This window comes from Cucurbita pepo, chromosome 2, assembly GCF_057944985.1.
Source record: "Cucurbita pepo subsp. pepo isolate OVF chromosome 2, ASM5794498v1, whole genome shotgun sequence".
NCBI classification, from domain to species: Eukaryota; Viridiplantae; Streptophyta; class Magnoliopsida; order Cucurbitales; family Cucurbitaceae; genus Cucurbita; species Cucurbita pepo.
The window spans coordinates 15,965,903-15,987,538 of NC_141799.1; the positions used below are offsets into that span (position 1 = coordinate 15,965,903).

General features: G+C 35.8%; 3 protein-coding genes across 6 annotated transcripts; 1 reads left to right on the forward strand and 2 right to left on the reverse strand.

Annotated features, from left to right (window-relative positions):
• Positions 1-423: 423 nt before the first annotated feature.
• Positions 424-8,188, reverse strand: LOC111788843 (serine/threonine protein phosphatase 2A 55 kDa regulatory subunit B beta isoform). Of its 2 annotated transcripts, none has more exons than XM_023669391.2 (14): positions 7,669-8,188; positions 6,856-6,959; positions 6,656-6,754; positions 6,432-6,551; positions 5,556-5,744; positions 4,269-4,360; positions 3,922-4,040; positions 3,045-3,168; positions 2,724-2,847; positions 1,825-1,893; positions 1,647-1,738; positions 1,475-1,552; positions 1,306-1,376; positions 424-1,166 (listed from the first exon to the last, which is right to left on the reverse strand). In XM_023669391.2, the coding sequence occupies exons 1-14, from the start codon at positions 7,778-7,780 to the stop codon at positions 1,030-1,032; spliced, it is 1,530 nt and encodes a 509-aa protein (XP_023525159.1). In that variant the 5' UTR covers positions 7,781-8,188; the 3' UTR covers positions 424-1,029. The 2 variants fall into 2 exon arrangements, with proteins under 2 accessions (XP_023525159.1, XP_023525158.1); XM_023669390.2 differs by having other exon boundaries at positions 424-1,169.
• Positions 8,189-13,029: 4,841 nt separating this feature from the next.
• Positions 13,030-18,087, forward strand: LOC111789258 (inactive protein kinase SELMODRAFT_444075). 3 transcript variants are annotated; one of them, XM_087121741.1, is made up of 11 exons: positions 13,030-13,397; positions 13,497-13,855; positions 14,134-14,397; positions 14,477-14,631; positions 14,704-14,798; positions 14,888-15,933; positions 16,058-16,218; positions 16,832-16,908; positions 16,996-17,143; positions 17,233-17,382; positions 17,586-18,087. In XM_087121741.1, the coding sequence occupies exons 3-11, from the start codon at positions 14,217-14,219 to the stop codon at positions 17,820-17,822; spliced, it is 2,250 nt and encodes a 749-aa protein (XP_086977867.1). In that variant the 5' UTR covers positions 13,030-13,397; positions 13,497-13,855; positions 14,134-14,216; the 3' UTR covers positions 17,823-18,087. The 3 variants fall into 3 exon arrangements, with proteins under 3 accessions (XP_086977867.1, XP_023525744.2, XP_023525743.2); XM_023669976.2 differs by having other exon boundaries at positions 13,602-13,855; XM_023669975.2 differs by lacking the exon at positions 13,497-13,855 and having other exon boundaries at positions 13,031-13,397.
• Positions 18,088-19,247: 1,160 nt separating this feature from the next.
• Positions 19,248-20,064, reverse strand: LOC111788998 (PRA1 family protein F3). Its single transcript, XM_023669608.2, has one exon. The coding sequence runs from the start codon at positions 19,925-19,927 to the stop codon at positions 19,385-19,387; it is 543 nt and encodes a 180-aa protein (XP_023525376.1). The 5' UTR covers positions 19,928-20,064; the 3' UTR covers positions 19,248-19,384.
• Positions 20,065-21,636: the final 1,572 nt, after the last annotated feature.

A 21,636-nucleotide genomic window follows, 5' to 3' on the forward strand; every position in this document is an offset into this window, starting at 1 on the left:
GAAGAGAATAAAAGATTTAAGGACTGTTAAGCACCCCATTACTTTTCAATTGGTTAAAAATGTTTCTTTATTTATTCCACACTTTAAAATATAATCTTTCCCAATCGCTTTCAGATTCACTAGTATCAGTCGACATGGTGATAACCTGAAATGACATAGACATTGACCTAAATTAAGTCCAAAAGAAACACTTGGCAACGCAGATCTTTTCAAGAAGTAATTTTAAAATGTTTATAAAAGCTCGCAAATAACATTGAAACATTTTAAAGATGTAATGAAGAACTCTTTCACAGATTTGAAAGATGTAACGAACACTACGAGACTAATTTTCGAGTGAAGATACTAAAATGTGCAATCAGCAAGTTTAGAAAAAGCAAATCTAGACAGACTATAAGAGCAAAGGAAAGGAAAGGAAAGAGGATGTTTCTGCATGCAAAAATATTCAGAGCTATGTAGGCTACATTCAATATAATTGTTCTTTACATAAAACTACAGTAATAAATTATGAAAAACATCCCAATGTACTTTCTGAGAGTGACAATGAATCAATTGAAAAGAATAATTTGATGTACTGCAAGATTTAACAGCTCCTTCCCGCCGATACTTTTAGAAGTTAACTAAAAATACTACATTTCTTAATCTAGAACCTAGTGGAAGAAGATATTGATCAACAATTTCAGTACTTGCTGCAGGGAAGCTACAGTCAGGATTTCCCTCGGTTCAGCCCAACAAAATATAGAACACAACTAAATCTCTTCTCTTTTGAAGGAAAAGAAAGGATTACGGAGGAAATGAAAAGAGACTTAAAAGGGGTGAAAGAAAAGAAGAAAAGGAAACGTTGCCCACCTGCGGAACATAAACAACATGCTTTCTTGTGGAATTTTTGGCCACGCAGTTAAAGATATTGTAGGCTATCGAACTCAATGAATGTAGCTTCTGTGCTTTCGGGTCGATGAGAAAGGAAAGAATTTTTACCGACAGAAGTCAAAAACGTTAAGCAGGTGGTGTCATTTGATACTCAGCCCCTCCTTATGCATAATACATGTACAAGCTGTTTGCGGCAGCACAGGCAATTGAATTTTCAGCCGGATGCCATGCTAGATGCAGCAGCTTAGTAGTGAAATCAAAAGGATTTCCGTTTGCATCAACCCCTGGGCTCTCAGATCCTGCTGATACCAATGTTTCCCAACACGGAACATAAGAAAATATAACAAAATGGGAGGAATAAGCTTCTAGAATTGTAGGCCTCTGAATAATTTAGTTGATGAGAAAAAGAAAAAGGAAATCAAATTGTGGAGCACCAACCTCGTCTGACAACTCTCGTTAAACTACTACCAAGTGATCTTGAAGGTCTTGAAGGGGTCTGCACTTGTCTCCTACAAGCCAATACCAGTAATTACATAACTTACAATAAGCATATTACGAAAATCTCATAGAATACAAAGGTTGTGAATAAGCCACTAGATTGAAATACCTAGTTGGGTTTTTGCTAGCTTCCAAAGTTGTTGCCTCGGTACTTCCGGGGGAAGAACCAAAAACTCGGAATAAATTGCTGGGATCGCATCAATAACATACAAATTCAAGGTAAGACTTTTTAGGCTGAAGAAAAAAAAAAGAGTCTGAATGTGCTTTGGAATTATACAGACCTGTAGGAACCTGTAGTTATATGCAATCCATCACCACTCAGACAACACTCAAACTTGTCAAAGATCGAATCATTTTCGTATAAATCACAAAGCTGCATACATTATAAGAAATTGCATTTAATTAAGTCCAATAAGGTTGTATAAAATTTAGCTACAAGTTTAGCCTGAACAAACTTACCTTGGGTCTTAAATATTCATGAACTTGGAAGGTAGAAACCGGACCAGAATCCATATTGATGTCCCATAACTGAAAAAGAGAAAAAGAATCGGCTAGAGTTGCAAGAAAAGGAAATTATACTTTCAAGAAGAAGAAATTTCGGAAGCACAAGCAACAAAAATAACTGATTACATAATGAGCCTTCAACAATTTTATGATACAAGACAGGAAGAGTCCGGGATAATGTCCCAGAGACAAAAAAAAAAGTAACAGGAAACCAAGAGGCTTGGGTTGCAAAGCCAGTTACACGTGGTCAGAAAAGGTTGACTATGTGTAATTATAACCAAGCACATTGGTAGAAGCCTTTGCGCCCCATAAAAATGGGAGATTTTCCATAGAGTTGAATAACCGAACCTTCACTGAAAAAATAAAAACAAAAGAATGCAAGGACATACAGAAAAAAGAGCTCACAAAAAGGAAGGCAAACTACAAAAAGGGTCACCAATCAAAAGAGATAATACCTAAAGGATAACTACAAAAGACCTAGCTAGACAGCTACAAGGACATATAGGACCAGGCCTCACTCGAAAGACCACAAAGACCACAAAGATTCTATTGTTCCACACTCCAAAGACCACAAAGATTTTGCTTTATTATATGATAGTAAGATGCTATATGTTACTTAGGATCATAACATTTCTATTCCCATTTGCAACTATTCACACAATATAGTCAAACGATAGCTTATCCATTGGTACTTTGTATTTACGTACATTAATATACTATTATGAATTTTATACACACACATAGCTAGAACTATCCCTACGACACTTCACATGCAAATCTTAGGATGACACTGTCAAATAGTTCATTGCCTTGTAATTGAAAGAATCAAACTATACATACATATACATACAAACCTTAAGGGTCATGTAATCACGACTTAATATATATCTTCCGTTCTTTCCAAATTTAATGTCTGAGATTGAAGCAATTATCTCAGTGAAAAATGATCTAGAACCAGGTGCCTCAGGTTCCTCAAATCTGTAAGCAAAAGATACTTATTTAATCATTACAAAGTCATGTATGTATAATAACCCCACGCCACCCCCTAAAAAACAGGAAAGAATGATTAATTTGTTCTCAATAATAAGCAATGTACACAAAAAGTATACACTGGTTGTGTTGTGGGGATTGGGGGGTGGCTGATTTAATAAATCTATGGAAAAAAAAAAACCTACAATTTGGCATGGGAATCACATAATGCTGACTGCCGCAAATCAACTAGGCGGATTGAGCCTTTTGAGCTGCTATATGCTAGCATGTTACAGTGTGTAGGGTGAAACTCAGCAGCTGTAATCACCTCTGCAAAAAGATACATTTACATAAAATGTAATATAAACGTCATGAAAATATAATAATTGAAGAAAGGCTAATTCTGAAGAACTCATATGCCTGCATCTTATTCGTGAAAATTCCCATTCCATAAAGAGTCAACCAAATTATAGTAGAAGCAATCTTTCATTTTCTCTCCAGCACACTATATGGGGAAACTATGGACTCCATCCAAAGATCTACTACATCCATGGTTTTAGGTCCCCACTGAGTTGATGTGTGATGATGTGCAAGAAGCCTAGGGTGGTTTTTTTTAAGAGGGTCTCGATCATGTGCTTCGGAGTTGCCACTATGTAATTTTGGAAGGGAATTTGTGGAGTGCTGTATATTCCAATACTTTTCTAGGTGTTTTTGTCCTGAGTGTTTTGAAATTATCCTCTTTCTACGATTCTTAACAATCAGAACAGTCTCGTAATTTTGTGTTATAGTTTTGTTTTTTTGTCTTTTTTTTTTTTTTTTCTTGTTTAAATTACTCCTTTGTCTGGGCTGTTCTTCTCTGCAGGGCCCTAAAAACATCACACCATACAGTGAAATTGGAAATTTGGCATCAGACGTAAGAGCTTCTTAATGCAACATTCTTATGAGGGTAAATTCCACTTGCATCATCCCACCGCTCATCAGTAAAAGAAAACCAGCACTAATTCTAAATGATAAATCCAGTACAAAATATCACAACATCATTAAATGGTAGCTAGCAACAAGGAAAATAAAAAATGCGCTCACCAGTTAAATCCTCCATGTTAGCAGGCTTTACATCAACAATGTTGAAACTTTGATTGCTAATTTCCAAATTCCAAAGATTTATTCGCAGATCATCAGCCGATATAAAGGTTTCACCATCACTACAAAATAGGCAGGACGTTGTAAATACAATAGATACATGGATAATATTAATCATCAAATACCATTATTAAAAAAAGGAAGAAAAGAGTAGGTCCAGCATCTGATTGCTACCTTGATACTTTAAAACCTTAAAAACCTAAGCTAATCAAGGGAGGGGAAGAAAATTAGAGAGGAACAGCTTGTTCCTTTTACAACATGTAAACTTGTATCCAAACTTCTGGCAGTACCTGTTATTTGAGATAGAGTTGATGTGATAATCATGAGCATGAGCATATACTCTTCGACATCTAGCAAGAAGGCTCGTCTCATGGCTAGTTACCTAATTTCATCAAGAACAAAAATATTAGTTAAACAAATATCCGAGAAGGAAAATGAATAAAAATCACAGCCACAAGTGTCGAAGAATAATGTAACAACTATCATAAGGAAAAAGGAAAATGAAATGTTCACCCAAGATACCTCGGGTTTAACACCTCAGAAAAAGTAAACAAATAAACCTTTTTTTCTCAACATGCAAATCAATCTTAATAATAATACTGCATAACAAAATATGGGATGTCAAATTAGTCGCAAATAGAAAACAAATTTATTGAACCAGTTGCATTTGGGTGAGTTCGTATAACATCCTGCCCACCACTAGTTGATATTATCCGCTTTGGCCGGTTATGTATCACCGTCAGCCTAACAGTTTTAAAACGCGTCTACTAGGAAGAGGTTTCCACACCCTTATAAGGAATATTTCATTTCCCTCTCAAACCAACGTGGGATCTCATAGTCCATCCCCTAGGGGTCCCAGTGTCCTCGCTGGCACACCGCCTGGTGTCTGGCTCAGATACCATTTGTAACAACTCAAGCCCACCACTAGCTGATATTGTCCTCTTTGGCCCATTACGTATTGTCATCAACCTCACGGTTTTAAAACACGTCTATTAGGGAGAGGTCTCCACACCCTTATAAGAAATGTTTCGTTCCCCTATCCAACCAATGTGGGATCTCACAGTCCACCCCCCTTGGGGTCCTCCCAACGTCCTCGCTGGCACACTGCCCAGTGTTTGGCTCAGATACTATTTGTAACAGTCCAAGCCCACCACTAGTTAATACTGTCCGCTTTGGCCCGTTACGTATCGTCATCAACCTCACGTTTTAAAACGTGTCTACTAGGGAGAGGTTTTCACACCCTTATAAGGAATGCTTCGTTTCTCCCATCCCCCACCCTTTCCACCTCTTGAACAAAGATTTCCTGCCATAATCAAAGCAGGCGCATGTAGGGTCCGACCCTATCATGATTTTTGTCACCTATATCCAATTATTAACTGTTAATTCTTGGTGAGTATATCTGTTAGAACAAAACATAAAATTGATTGAAAATGAAAACTGATAAAATGCACAGTTTTTGCCTTTTGTCCTTCCGGCTATCTTTCATCATTAGGAAAGTTATACAAGAGGTTAAGAAGAGAGTCAAAACTCAATATGTGGAATTCTTCAGTCCAAACCAAGAGAACCCAAGAAATTACCACTTGAAGACGAAGTGACGAAATGGCTCCCAATAGGTCATTGCTTGGATGATTATAAAGTCCATCACATGATCCTCCATTTGGAAGATGTGGTGTAGAACTACTTGAACTAGCTATACATCCGTTGCCAACAGCTTTGGAAGCGTCCACATTCATGCTGGATATTTTCTTGATTTTTTTTTCTTGCACCTGGTCAAACCTCAAAGAAAGAACCCAGATTGAATAACGAATGGAATGATACACTGGCCACCAGTCATCAAGAAACATATAATAACCTACAGAAATTTTCTACTATTTCAATTACTTTATAATAGAGCTAAAACGTAAAAATTACTGCTCTACACCCTTTTCCACTTCGGATGGGACTGGTATGAGGAATATATTCCTACTAAAAAGACAAAAAAAAGAAAAAAAAGAAAAAAAAAAAAGCATAACATAAGCAATAGAAAACAAATATTTACAGTGTTTCTATTTTCAGCTTTTCTTTTAGCATTCAGATTACAAGTTATTAGATAAGTTTTCTAGGTCAGAAACTAACTATTGTATTGGAAATCAAGTCCTCAAGCATAATTAAAAGTCAAAACTTAAGAATAACTACTAACCACCAACTAACTGACATTTGTGAGGAAGTAGTTTATTATCATATATATACTCATCAAATTAGATCTTCCTGAAAAATAAATAAATAAACATCCAGACAAACAAACTTCCGAAGAAAATCAAACATATCTCTTCATCATAGTTATCAAAAGGCAGGTTAAAGCAGCTTATCATGCAATTTACTTAAAACCATCCTTTTTTTAAGACACACTTCTAGCAATTTAACAAATCAAGATCTGAAAATTTTGGAAATATCATACAATGTCACTTTCCTACCTTCCAAAACTTAATGGTTTTATCATTCGTAGACAATAAAAAGAGTGCCCCATTGGCCGTTTGACACCATCTGATTTTGTTAATTTTCTCCTCTATTTCCAAGCTCTTGAGATAGTCAAACTATAAAAATGCAGGCACAGTGTGAGTACTAGAATAATATCAAAACCTTTAATCTGAAAAGAAAAGAAAAGAATTGTGCAGATATAGCCAAAGAAAAAGATTGCCTCGGGTTCATGGCTCTGGAACTCTGTTTTATAACGGAACTCAGGATGCCTACTAACTGAATGGTCCTTTTTTTCCAAGTCCTTTCTCGTTCCTCCATGCTACAAAGGCAACATAAGTAACTTTTATAACCAAGAATCCATAATTAGTCCTCTATAGTGAACACACAAATAAAATCCACATAGGTAAAAAACAAACTAACATCTTTTCTATCAGTCCTCTCAAAAAGAACCACTCGACCACCTCGATCGCCGGTAGCAAGATGATCGCCCGTTTTATCAAATTCAATGGCTGAAATAATATCAACTGCAAGCAAGTAACAATGCAGGGAAGATTAAGACCCATGTGGATCTTAGAATACTACAGGATTTATGCCAATGCTGCATGCGTATATTTATTCTCTCAAACATGCTCTACATCAAAGCTCCTGAACTCACCCATACTAACTACACGATCATAAACTTACCCAATTTCGTTCAATCATTTCCGATTGTTATAACAATTTACAAGGCACAAAATCAATAATCTGTATGACTCGTGAGTTTTCATGACGTTAAGCAGGGATATATTGATACTATTTCCATCCATTAACCCGAGAACAAACTTAAATCTATATTAGAAGAGCTGACGCCAATACTTCAAAGCATGCAATATTAACACGAACTTTAAACACACTTATAACCGCGACTTGCCGGATTAAGTTTCATACTACTTAAATCAATCGACAAATAACTAATGCTGGATATCGTCAAGGAAGAATACAAACTCAATATAGAACTCTAAATTATTCTGCAACTGAAACCCGCTTGTCTCCCATTTCAAGCCAAAATAACGCGCAACAAATTAGATTAACTCAACAAACCCACGGAATGGAAAATGAATCACTCAGAACCAATCTGTAATAGATCGGACAAACGATAAAAACCCTAATTGCAACTGATGCACAGTATACCGATTGGATCCAACAAATAAACCGAAATGGGATGCTCCACAACAGTCCAATGTGAAAAAATACCTTCCTGTACTTCTTCACCGGCGGTACGTTCACCAAACACCTGCGAGAATTTCCACTCCAGAGGCTGTGAGGAGGCCGCCGGAGCTGGCATAGCTTCATCGCCACCTTTCATATCTCCAGGGAACTAATCCAACTCACCCAGATACAGAAGAGCAAAAAGGAAAAATCCACCCAATCCAATCACAGCATCAACCGATCGCTCAGGGGTTTACATAATCGCAGCTCGAAAACTCATCAAGAAAACAAAACCCCACCAAAACATTCCCGATTCAGCGATGTTTGAGCATGGAAATGCGTAAACTCTCTGTGAAAAACTTGAAACACTTCGTTCGGGGATTTCTTCTCCGTCGAAGAGGAGAATCTAGAGCTTTTAGCTGTGAAATTATCAGGAACAAAAAAAAGATTTATGAGATTGAAACAGAGTTTGAGCAAACCGTTCCTTCGGTTTGTAGAACCAAAGAAGACACTCTCCTTCTGGTGTAGCTCTTCAATACCGGGGGTTTTTTTTTTTTTTTTTTTTTTTTAATAAAAATTTGTTCTGTATAAATTATAATCTTTGAGGGTCATGATAAAGTGACCTGCACGTGTGAGAATGCTGGCTTCAAGGGAATTTTGTTATTTTTAATTTAATTTTGGTTTCTTTTTTATCAAATAAAGTGAAAATTTAGTTTTCATTCCTATATTTAGTTTGAATGGTTTAAAATTTATCCAATTGCTTTAATATCATCCTTTAAACCTTATTAATATTGGAAAAATAAATGGATTGTTTCATATTCACCCCATTTTCATAAATTTTAAAATAAATAAAAAATAATAATAATAAAACATACAATTTATGACAAAGATTTTTTAGACAAGGAAAATACCACTAAAATAGCATAAAAATAAAATAAACAATAATATAAGATTATTTTCTTTGGGAGAATTGTTATAATCAGTTAATATATATATATATATATATATATATATATATATATATATATATATATATATTTGTACTTTTTGAAGGTAAGAGAGAAACTAATAAGATTTTTTTTTTTTTTAAGAGAATAGATTAACGGGTTGGAGTGAAGTAATTTATATAAAAGACATAGGAAAATTTTTTAAGAATTGAGTCGTTCATTACTGAAAATTGTATTTCATACCTATGTGGGGGACTCTAACAGGGTCGTTCAATAGAAAAAATGTAAGAATGAGAAAATGAGAGTGATCCAGATTTATCACAGCTATAGAAGAATTTCAATATTAGACTTAATTCAAAGGTTCAGACTGTATGTACGATTTATATGATCTTATAACTAGTTAGAATTTTTTTTTCTAGTGAATCATGAATTTGTCTCGGACAGTATTAAAAATCTTATGGAAAGCTTACGGCAACTTGCCAAACAAAAGCTAATAGAGAAAAGAATAGAGATATTGTTAGAGGACGTATAGATTTTCAAATTCATATCCAATAACTACCAAATAAAAATAAATAGCTACATCAACAAATATTTTGTTTTTCATAGTAAGTTTAGGTAAGAAGACGCGCTCCTCTGTAAATCTCATGGCTTAAAAAAAATGTATGTATATAAATTACTTTAGATTTTTGAAGTGTCTCAAAAATCATTTTACTACATAGTGGCTTTTTAATTTTTAAACTAAATGGGCCTTACATACACGTTTTCTATTGGGCCTTCTATCAGTTCTTCTAATATGGGCCGAGTGTATTGGAAGGACATCCGGCCCATTAATAATTTGAACCGCATCATTTTTCTTGATCTAAGTTTTCTCTCTCGATTTAATCGAGGTAACACTCTAGTCTTGTTTACGTCTGAAATACAAATATATCCACAAATATTTAATTACTTGATTGGATACATAACAAATAAATTGTATAATCCTATCAAATATATCTAAATCCACGTCTCAAAATTATTAAGATGCAACCATATCGATTCTAATAGCTGTAAAAATTTGTACGTCTCCTAATAACCGTTTTGATACATATTCAAAATGTTTTCGTAATTTCTATCTCGAGTATCCAACGACTTAAAACTGACAATCACATTGTTGCTGACTCCTCGTCCGAAGTTAGCATGTATTGGCCCGAAGGCCATAGAGGTCCCCCATAGAATTGTGGTAGTTGTATTATTGAGGTGGGCAAAAGCTGCATTATTGGAGAAACATGAATGGAGGGTAACTGAGGGCAGGAACCAAAGCACAAAAGCAAAAGCCTAGCAGCTTGCAGCGGCTGGTTCCAAATGGGTGGCGTCCGTACATGAATGGCGCTTGGTGTTTGTCTCCTCTTTATCTCTCTGCTTCTTATTCTTTCATCTTTGGATTCTGATTCCTTTTCATTATTCTTTTTCGTGTATGCTTCTTAATCCAACATTTTCTCTCTCTCTCTCATAAATCTTCCAATCGTCTACTTGTTTTCTAGAATACAAATTGTGGCATATCTATATATATATATATATATATATATATATATATATATATATATATATATATATATATATATATATATATCGACCTCTTTTAGCTCAATAACATAGGGTGAAAGTTCAAAATGCGAACCCTACCTCTGTTGTCCACATTTACCTGTTATGTATTGTTGTCAGACTAACAGTTTTAAAATGTATTTACTAAGGAGAAATTTCTACACTTTTATAAAGAAACTTTCGTGTCTCTCTAACTATTATAAGACCTCGGAATCCACCTCTTGGGACTCGGTGTGTTTCCTGAAAAGTATGTAAGTAACACAAAGGACAGAGATATGATTCCAATGAATGCCACCAAAATTGGGAACAAAGCCATTTCCCCAAAGTTGAGTTTGTCAAACAATGTTTTCTACTCATTAGACAAACTATAGCAATCCCCCAATATAATGCTTCACATTCAGCAAAGATTTTACCTAACTTCACATTAACTTACAAAATTTCACAGCCCCCAATATATTTACTTCCAAGATATTCCAAAATTTCCTCCCCTTTTTATGAATAAGTTGCATCCTTTTATTATTATTAATTTTTTGGTTGTTATTTATTTTTGCAATTTTCTTTTTTTTATTTGGTTTCATATTTCTATTTTGTTTGCTAACTTGATTTTTATGAGCTTAATTTAGGGATTATAATTAAAGGACCAAAAAAAAAAATTACAAAAAGACAAAATACGATGGAGTAGACATTTGTGTGACCAATTTGAACCCATGTTGATGTCGTTAAATAATACAATATTTATTAGATTACTTAAAAATAAGAGAAAAATAAGCGAGACGATTTGTTGACTTTCTCAAACTTACTCGTCTCACGCTTCAATCAATTTTATTTATAATCATGCATTAAATGATATGATTTATTGTAAATTTTGTCTTTATTTTAAAATTTTTATCATATTTATTTTAATTATTAGTATTAAGGTTTTTTTAATTAAATAATAAATTGTTTATTTTTAGTTTTTAAAATTTAAAGTAAATTTTTTAATATATCAATCCATTAAGAAAGATATATAAAAACATGCATGAAAACGTGGGTTGTAATGTATATAGTTAATGTTAACCACACTCTTATAACAAATCACATTATTTATTTATTTATTTATTTTTGTCTCTTGTCGAAATGGCCAAAAATAATGAGAGGAAATTAATAAAGTAAATGATATAAACATAATTTAATTTAAAAAAAATTAAAAACAGGAGGGTTCGAAAGCTGCGACACGATCCGGGATACGTGGCATCGAAGCCGAGGACGTCAGCCGCCAAAAACAACGTCGTCTGGTCACTGCAGCGGCAGGGAGTAGGTGCTACAGTCACTCATCCGTGAGGTAAATCTCTCACCGAATTCTGGCGCGCGTGAAGAGAAAGCGTCGACGGCGTTGGGAAACGGTGACAGGCGACGGGGACAATCCCGGTGAGTGGAACCCACGTAGGGTCCTGCGAATGGGAGAGTATGGGAGGGTGGAGATTTTTCTTTTGTCTGTTATAAATGCTCACTTGGGATTGTGGTTGAGTTCACGTTTTTGCATTAATGAGAAGGTTCAAAAATTGAAATGGTTTTCAGATGTGTTGGAGAAAGTGCCCCCACCAATTGCTTTATTTACAATTTTGGGCCTTTAAAATTAAAATTCAATTTTTTTTAGTAAAGCCAAAAAAAAAAAAAAAAGTAGAAAAAACCAACGTCTCTTATTTTGAAAAAAATATGTCAAAAAAGGAAAAAAAAAAATAGTAATATAATAAAACTATTGAAAATAGAAATAGTAATATACCTTTTCTAGATTCTTGTCCTATATTTGTATTTGAATTTTTTTAGGTAGTAAATTTTTTTTTGAAAACGGTTAAATTTAATTAATCCAGAGTAATTTTTTTTTTTTTAACCTCGGCAATTAAAAGAGTGATAAGTACTGAGTAGCACGAGAAGCTCAATTGAAGACACTTTGAGACCAAACATTTTTAAACACTAAAATTCTTCGGGATCTGAGGATTTACAAATATGTTAATTGAGAACCTTGCAAATTTGAAATTAAAAAATAGAAACTTTATATTAATTTTTGTATCTTCCGATCGTTTTAACTTAGTTAAAGACTATTTTGTTGCGGTTTGTATGAATGTTCATTCCATTTTTTCAAAAGAAAGATCTACGGTATCTTTAACCAATCAAAAGTGGCATAATTTCTTTGGAAACTTCAACCCACTTTGGCTCAAACATTTAGGCATAGCTTTATATATACAATAAAACCACACTTTTCCCAATAATGCCTAAAAAAATCTTACAATATGATAATAAGGTCACATGAAAAGTGGTTCCCTTCAAATTTAGAGCATACTCTATATTTTTGTGTTTCTATCAACCAAAGCCTTTAATTCAAAATAAAATGTTTTAAGAAGTAAAAATAAAGTTAATGGGGTCCATTTATTTGTTCCAAGTATATTCTTAAAAGAAAATTCCTCTCCTTTATTTTTGAAATTATAGTATTTGAAAACCCAAAGTAGGAAGGATAGTTTTGTAATTACTTTATAATGGAAGGGCCTTAAAGAAAATTGACAAACTAAAACTTCATTGGGCAAATTGCTGAGGAAACTGATTGAATTGCAGGCTGGTGAAAGCACAGCATACATCCTCAGCTTATTTTTTTGGATTCATTCTCCCTATTCCACACAGTTAAAAGATTCACAAAAACAGAAACAGATTAACCCATTGTTAAAATATAATATTTTTCAACAATACATTGTAATATTATAAGTTCAAATTGAGTAAAGAAGAGAATGAGCACCAAATGGAATATGTAAAGCATTCTATAAGATGTGAAACGTGGAATCATAGGAAAGTTTGTGGATAAAGGTTGTGGGAGTTATGATTGTGAAACTGATTTTGATATTAGCTTCCCTTGTGAGTGACCCAACGGATTTTGAAATTTCTCTATCCTTAACCCTCCTCTCTCCTTGAGACACACATACCACAAAGCTGATTGATTGTTCTTTTCACTCAACAGTTTTTTTTTCTCTCTCTCTCCAAAAAAACTCTTGTACTGAGCTCAGGGCTGGGTGGAGGTGGTTGGCATTGCACAGAACAAGAGAGAAAAAAATAAAGAAAACCCAATTTCTTGTTCTTGTTTTTATTGCTCTGTTTTCCCTTACAAATTCAGTCTACCCTCTCTTTTCGGACCCATTTTGGCTTGTTTTTGTGACTCAACTGGCTTTACGTGAAAGAAGAAGGAGACCCATCAGAAGGAAGAGAGGGGAAAAGGAAAAGGTAATCACTCGCCAGGATTTGGATGACAAGTTGTTTCTGGGTTTTGTTTTTTTAAATGTTTCTGAGCTGTTTTTTCTTTTTGCTCTGTTTCGATTGAAGATTGTTTTGGGGGTTTTCAATCGGTAGGTCGATGTGGGCGGCGAGTCTAAGAGCTCTGTATTTGTGGTTTTCATCATATTTTGAGCGACTGATTTCATTTTTCAGCTGGGTTCTGTGTGAAGTGATTCGCCTCTCATTCATTCATTGCACCACACAGCAACGAGAGCTGGCTTCTGTCTTGTCACTGCCTCGATGCTATTTTGTTTGGACGTTAGAAGTGAACCATGTTGTTGTCTGAACTATCTTTTTTCTGAATTCCCCTCAAATCCCTGTTGAGAGAGAGAGCCATTTTTTCTGATGATTTGATAGCTCAGAGGAAGTGGCTATCTAAAAAACCAATAGAGAAATCAACTCTCCATGTGGGTTTGCTTTCCTTTTTTTATTTACAAATTGCAAATTATCTCCTGATTCTCTCTGTTTTTAAGTTGAACAAGGGTTAATGAAGTTTTGGGGTATGTCGATGTTTAAGATTATGCTCTAAAATGCTGCGTGGTAACGTATGTAAATTGGTGTGAAAAGGGTCGTGTCATTGTAGGCTGGACTGAATTATAAGCATGTCGGTCGTGAGTATTACTTGAATCCAACATTGTGGGACAGACCAATAATGTATATGTTTCTTGGTTTGGTTCTTCCTCAGCCATGTCTTTGAGCAGCAGTGGCGATACCTGCTTCTTGGGGTGTGAGAATTGACTTATAGAGTGTAGAAATTTCAACACGGTAATGAGTCGAGAGCAGAAGCGGGGGAAGCAGGACAAGGGTTCTGATGATGTCCAGAAGGTGATTGTTGCTGTGAAGGCTTCCAAAGAAATTCCTAAAACTGCATTGGTTTGGGCGTTGACTCATGTTGTTCATATTGGAGATTGCATAACTCTGCTTGTTGTTGTCCCTTCCCAAACCTCTGGTACATTTCTCTGTTTCCCTCATTTTCATTCATGTAACTACTGAAGCATTTAGTGATGATCCAACCTTGAATTCTTTAGGTAGAAAATTCTGGGGTTTTCCAAGATTTTCCGGTGACTGTGCCAGCGGTCAAAAGAAAGCTCACTCTGGGACAACCTCGGAGCTGAAATATGATATTAGTGATACCTGCTCGCAGATGATCCTGCAGCTTCATGATGTTTATGATCCAAATAAGGCAAGAACCTTAGTGTTTTTCTCATGTTTAAGGAGTAACATATTTCTTGAAACTGAACCTCTTTTGTTGCAGATAAATGTGAAAATTAAAATTGTTTCTGGGTCACCTAGTGGGGCTGTTACTGCAGAGGCTAAGAGAGTTCATGCTTCCTGGGTTGTATTAGACAAGTAATTCCCTCTTCTGCCTACTTCTCAGTTCTCCCACATCGAATTTTTTTCTCTCTACAATGTGTTAAGTAATTTCCTAATTGTTTCAGACAGCTCAAACATGAGGAGAAATGCTGCATGGAAGAGTTACAATGCAACATTGTGGTAATGAAGCGATCTCAGCCTAAAGTTCTTCGCTTGAACTTGGTTGGGTCTCGAAAAAAGGAACCAGAAGTGCCATCTTCCTTACCTTTTGATATAGATGAAGGGTCTGAAAGCCATCACAAAGAACATAATGATCCTCTGGATTTTATCCGAGGACCGGTTGTGACCCCCAGTAGCAGTCCAGAGTTGGGCACGCCTTTTACTGCGACTGAAGCTGGAACGTCGTCGGTGTCGAGCTCTGATCCTGGAACTTCACCATTTTTCAACTCTGAAATGAATGGAGATATAAAGAAAGAGGAATTATTTGTTATCAAGGAAAATAAAGAAGTAGATGCAGTTAGTTCAGACTTAGATATTGAAAATTTATCTGTATCTTCAGGGAGCTTAAGATTCCAACCATGGATGACAGAATTTCTAAGTTCTTCTCATCTTCAATCCTCACAACACATAACTGGAAGGTCACAGAGATTTGATGATATGAACACAATGTCAACAAGAAAAGCTTTTCAACCAAAGTTTTCGAAACTTGATCGAGAAGCTCGAATTGAAATGTCAAGCCATAGAAGTGACAATGATTATCATGGGGACGTTCGAGATGCAGTTTCGTTATCCAGGAACTCGCCACCAGGACCCCCTCCATTATGTTCAATATGTCAACACAAGGCACCAGTTTTTGGGAAGCCTCCAAGGTGGTACAGCTACGCTGAGCTTGAGCTCGCTACAGGTGGATTTTCACAAGCCAACTTTCTTGCAGAAGGGGGATATGGATCTGTTCACAGAGGAGTACTCCCGGACGGTCAGGTGGTTGCTGTCAAGCAGCACAAACTAGCTAGCTCTCAGGGAGACCATGAATTTTGTTCAGAGGTCGAAGTTCTTAGCTGTGCACAACATCGAAACGTTGTGATGTTGATTGGCTTTTGTATAGAGGAGAAAAAAAGGTTACTGGTTTATGAGTACATCTGCAATGGCTCATTGGATTCTCATTTATATGGTAATCTTTTGACTTCAAGCACTTTTGCCCCTATCATTTGGTCATGTTTAGTTATTACTATTATTTTTTTTCAGTTTTTGGTTAAATGCTTTGATGAGTAAGTGTCAAGGTATAATTTTTTCAGGACGCCAAAAAGAGCCATTAGGATGGACTGCACGGCAGAAAATTGCTGTGGGAGCAGCGAGGGGGCTACGATATCTCCATGAAGAATGTAGAGTAGGTTGCATTGTTCACCGGGATATGCGGCCGAACAACATTCTTATCACCCATGATTTTGAACCACTGGTACCATAATTTCTCATCTTCTTGGCAAACATATATAAAATACTTCCCAGGGCGTTCATAGATTTTCTTTGGCAAAAAAATAACAGTGAGCATCGGTTGGAGATGAGAACAAACATCCTTTATAAGGGTGTGGAAACCTCTCCCTAGAAGACCGTGTTTTACAATTCTTTAGAGGAAGCCTAAAGAGGATAATATAGGCTAGCGGTGGGCTTGTCTGTTACAAATGATATCAGAGCCAGACACCGAGCTATGTGCCAGCGAGGAGGCTTAGCCCGAAAGGGGGGTGAACACGAGGAAGTGTGCCAGCAAGGACGTTAGGCCTCAAAGGAGGGTGGATTTGGGGATCCCACATCGATTGGAGAAGGGAACTAGTGCTAGCAAGGACGCTGACCCCAAAAGGTGGTGGATTGTGAGATCCCACATCAGTTGGAGAGTAGAACGAAGCATTCTTTATAAGGATGTGGAAACCTCTCCCTAGCAAACGTGTTTTAAAAACCATGAGGGAAAGCCCGAAAGGTAAAGAAGACAATATTTGCTAGTAGTGCATCGCAAACTACCCTACAGTCTGAACATAGTCTATGCATGTTCTTATTTTCATTTTTTTTCCTACTAGGTTGGAGATTTTGGCCTTGCGAGGTGGCAGCCTGATGGCGATACCGGCGTTGAGACAAGAGTTATTGGAACATTTGGGTAGACATCTGATCATATCACGTACACATTATCAATAATGCCTACTTGCATATCATATTGAATGAGTTGATTTTCTGTGGTGTGTAGGTACTTGGCTCCGGAGTATGCTCAAAGTGGCCAAATCACAGAGAAAGCTGATGTTTATTCCTTTGGGGTAGTACTGGTGGAGCTAATCACCGGAAGAAAAGCTGTGGACCTTGGTCGGCCGAAAGGTCAACAGTGTCTCACTGAATGGGTATGAATATTAAAGTTTAACACCTTACTTCAATATTCATTTCTTACATTCAAGTTCTTAACTGTTCATACTTTGTTTTTCCATGTCAGGCACGCCCCCTGTTGGATGAACTTGTGATTGATGAACTGATTGATCCGAGGTTGGGGAATAGCTTCACGGAGCATGAGGTGTACTGCATGGTGCAGGCCGCATCGTTATGCATCCGAAGGGATCCTAACGCCAGGCCTCGTATGTCACAGGTGAGAGACATCACATCTAAAACCATCTTATAAGAAACAACTGCCACAGCTCATAGCACTTACTTTTCATTCCATGAGATATCATCTGTCAATACGTTTTTATGGTGAAGAACCTTGTTTTAAGTGCCTTATGTGTCTAAAAGCTAGTGATACAAGTGAGTATGAATGGACTTGACCATTCATTTTGCCTTTGAATTGTGAAGGTTTTACGGATTCTGGAGGGCGACCTCGTCGTGGATGCTAATTACTCGTCAACTCCGGGATACGATGTGGGAAATCGGAGTGGACGGATGTGGACCGAGCAGCAGCAGCAGCAAAACTACAGTGGCTCCTTATCAGAAGAGCCCATAGAGAGGTTCAATGAAAAGGTGTGTGTTGAGAGTTTAAGACCAAGTTACTGGGAAAGGGACAAGACAAGGAGGACTTCAAGTGAATTGTAAAAAAGTGGCTAAGGATTCTTAGAATATATACAATACTGCACCCTTTTATATACTGAATTTGTACTTCCCCGATTCATTGTTTTGGGCAATTCTTTTTTTGTTCACTAAAAGCTTTTGTTTGTGCATAGTTGTAGTATTATTAGTAACTGGAAACTATAAGGGTTCTTTTTTGTGTAAGTTCTGTAGGAAAGTTGTGTAAAGGTAAAACCTGTATGAAGGTGATCTCCTAACTTCACATTTGAATATGCCTTTTACTTTCTTGCCATATCATGGGAGGTGTTCTTCACATTTAAGCCTCCCCCTCCACCTTCTTCTCTCGATCTCTTTTATCGGTACCGGTAGGGATGAATTGTGACGATGGAAGCTTTTAATCAACTAAATTGGGCTGTTTTTACCATGTATGCGTGTTTTTCAAATTCGATAGGATTGGTAAACGAAACTTAAATTAAACATAGTAAGAAGCTCATACTATTAAGTAATTTTTTTTTTTTTTTATATATTTTCAAGGATACATATTATTAGTTTTTAGGTTTAAATTTTATTAGAATACTTAAATTATTAAAATATCTATTTTAATTCGTGAGTTTTCTATCTTAAATCATGCATTTTTAATTATTTAGTCTACGCCTTTATTTTAGTTTTAACAAATTATTAAAATATATTTAAATAATATATCAAAATGTCATATCAATTCTTACATGAGGTTGGTGGCTTTTCTTACTCGGTTTGATGGATAATCAAAGGAACAGATCGTATATTCTAGACAATATATATATATAATGTTTGAATATTCTTTTATTATTAATATTAATATTATTTTTTAATATTCTATCCACTACAAATACTAAATTATTTTCCTTTTTGCTCCTCAATTTAAAGACTTTCCCCTTTGCCCTTCTTAATTTAATAATACTTATATATTTATTATATATTAAACAATATTTGAATAACTACATAATAAAGAATATAAATAAATAAATAAATAAGGCACTCAAAGTAGGAAGTCTTTACATACAAAGGGCTTGACTAAGAATTGTGGGGCCTACTAAACACTTGCCAGCTGCCGCCCTCTATTTGAAGTAATAATAATTAATTATATATGCATTAATTTAGCTATAAATACCTTGTTATTTCCACCATTAATGACTAAGATGCCAATGCATCCTTTTGACAGTGCATAAACATTTCCCTCTCTGAAGTATTGTGATTATCAATTTTAAAAAGCAAATATAAGGATTGGACTTTTGAAATAGGTATTTTTAAGTAACTTAATAATCAGAATGTCCACAATTACAAGCTAATAAATTAAGTTACAACACAAAATAAACAGTCAACAGAGCAAATCAGAAAAGAAAAATGAAGAACACGAAGAACAGGAAGAACTATAAACCTATTTGCATCACAAGAATGATAAATCAAGTGGAATTGGAAAGCAGAAATCGAATTACGTAATTTCATCAATTTTAAATTCGAACAAGAACAGATATCACTGGAAGGAATCAGGAGAAGAAGAAGAAAATGGAAAAATAACCTCTACAATTAAGAACAGGAATGAGTTCCGATCACGATCCAGGAGCCATCAATCCAGCAGCTTCTTCGTCCAAGTAGAGATTCTCTGTTTTCCTCACGGCGGCGTGCGCCACAACGACGATGGCGCCGATCAGAAGCGCGATGACAATGTTGAGCGTGGCGTTGGTCAAGAACAAGAAGCCGATAGTGAAAATGGAGAGAATGAGGAGAATCACCCAGTCCTCGACGACGCGGCCGGCGAGAATGAGAGGCTGATCGCGGAGGAAGTAGAGGAAGAGCCAGAGGGTCATCATGACGATGAGGACGATGAGGGAGATCGGATGCCAGAGGAGGGCGAGGAAGAGGATTACGAGTACGACGATGGCGTAGTTCATACGGAAGTAAGCGAGGTTGACTTTGATGCGAGCGAGAGTGTCGTGGAGGTTGGAAGGGAGAGTGAAGGAGCGGTAGTCGGCGATTAGACGCCATGGACGGCGGTGGCCGAGGCCGTCTTTGAAGCGCTGTTTCGCGCGGGAAATGTATTCGAGGTTGGCGGCGGCAGTGGCGGAGGAGGTCGGAATGGTGCCGTAGGTCATGATTATGCCGCCGGAGATGGAAGGGGGTTTGGTTTTGACTGGCTTTTGGGAGAATTGGAGATTGACAGAGATGAAGAAAATGATGGGGATCTGAAATCAACACTGATTACTACGCCAATAAATTGCCCCATTTCTTCCCATTTATTTATTATATTTTATTTTATTCAAATTTAATTTATATATCAAATTATGCAATGCTACTTCTATTCCTCCCTTTAAAGAAAAAAAAAAAAAGAAAAGAAAAAGGCATAAAAACACTCTTAAATTGTTTTTAAACCCTTAAAAATTTACACGTCACTCAATCATAATAGTTTTGAAACGAGGCTTTGAGCCCACTTTAAAACCATCGAAACCATCCAAAATAATTCTTTTTTAGAAAGGAGTATTTTTATAATTTTCATTAAACCAAACTAATAATTTCACATGTAGAATAACCTTTTTAGTGAGTTTATATAATTGAACCATCACAAAAACTAACTTTTTAGAAAGAAAATTAAAAATTATATAAGGACGGGAATTACATTCCTATCTTCATTTCTAACTTCGACTCCATGCTACAAATTTTCTATATGAAATATTTACCATCTTCTTTATCAAAATAAATGGAGAATTATGTAGGAGAGTGCATGGAAGTGAGCATAGGGAAAATTAGATCCAACACATTCAACCACTATTTGAAACAAGATATGGGTTGGACTCTAGTATGGACAAGACCACACTAAGCTTCGTGGGGACAACCAAAGGCAATTATAATAACAGGACGGCTTAGAAGATCCCAAGAAAGCCAGCAAAGAACTTTAGCCATTTCCCTATCTATATGTTTTGGATATTATAACAAAATTTGGATAAATGTCAGTTATCCTATAAAGTTTAATTAGGTATGATGCGAGTTAGGTTGAAATTAAACGACTATGACTTATAAATTTAATCTAAGCATTGCAATAATTGAATGGTATAATTAGTTTTAAGTTTTGTGATGAAACGCTATTTCTATGAATTTAAACTAGTATAAGAGAGCGAATGGGAAAGAGCCACGTGGATGTGGGGTATACCTCGTGAAGTGAAGGTCAACAAGGAAAGTGCCCATTTGTTACAATTTTGTAGAAATGTCGCCATGTCGGCACATGTTTTCGGAAATATAGTCCTTGTTGTTTTGTTTTTCAATAAATAAATAAATAATCAAATATAACATAAAAGGAAAATACCAAATGGAAACAAACAACTCCTCCAATTCCCCATGTTGCATTCTTATTGTTTCCTTTCAATTATTATTTATTTTCGAGATATTTATACTCTTTATTTATTTTTCTTTTTATTAATTTGAATAATTTCTCAGTTACTTAAGTTTACGAAGCCCAACCTCGGTTCAATTGGACCTAAGGGCTTGGGCTTGGGCCTGGGCTTGGGCCTGGGCCTATTTTTTTTTTTTTTATTTCAAATGTTAACTTTCATTAATTTTTAATTTATTATCATTCTAATTACTATTATCAATATAAAAGACAAAACGACTTGGTCTTATGAATACACCGAATTGGTCTTTGGTAATGTGATATCATAAGAAGAGATTTGTTAATATCTCCCACTCCTAATTACTTCTTTAATATATGGTTACAAATGAATGGTCATAGCAAACGTTGCACCACAAGCAATGGTGTCATTAAAATTATTGATAGAGGAGCTTTGAAGTTTGCCTCAAAACAAGTTGTTCT

Excerpts from the sequence above, each read along its gene's own strand:
- LOC111789258 (XM_087121741.1), top strand. The coding sequence starts at position 14,217 with ATGAGTCGAGAGCAGAAGCGGGGGAAGCAGGACAAGGGTTCTGATGAT. Across the intron at positions 16,219-16,831 it reads CCCATGATTTTGAACCACTG|GTTGGAGATTTTGGCCTTGC; the intron begins GTACCATAATTT and ends TTTTCCTACTAG. Across the intron at positions 17,144-17,232 it reads AACAGTGTCTCACTGAATGG|GCACGCCCCCTGTTGGATGA; the intron begins GTATGAATATTA and ends TTTCCATGTCAG.
- LOC111788843 (XM_023669390.2), bottom strand. The coding sequence starts at position 7,780 with ATGAAAGGTGGCGATGAAGCTATGCCAGCTCCGGCGGCCTCCTCACAG. Across the intron at positions 6,552-6,655 it reads TCCAGAGCCATGAACCCGAG|TTTGACTATCTCAAGAGCTT; the intron begins GCAATCTTTTTC and ends GCATTTTTATAG. Across the intron at positions 1,739-1,824 it reads ATGAATATTTAAGACCCAAG|CTTTGTGATTTATACGAAAA; the intron begins GTAAGTTTGTTC and ends TAATGTATGCAG.
- LOC111788998 (XM_023669608.2), bottom strand. The coding sequence starts at position 19,927 with ATGACCTACGGCACCATTCCGACCTCCTCCGCCACTGCCGCCGCCAAC.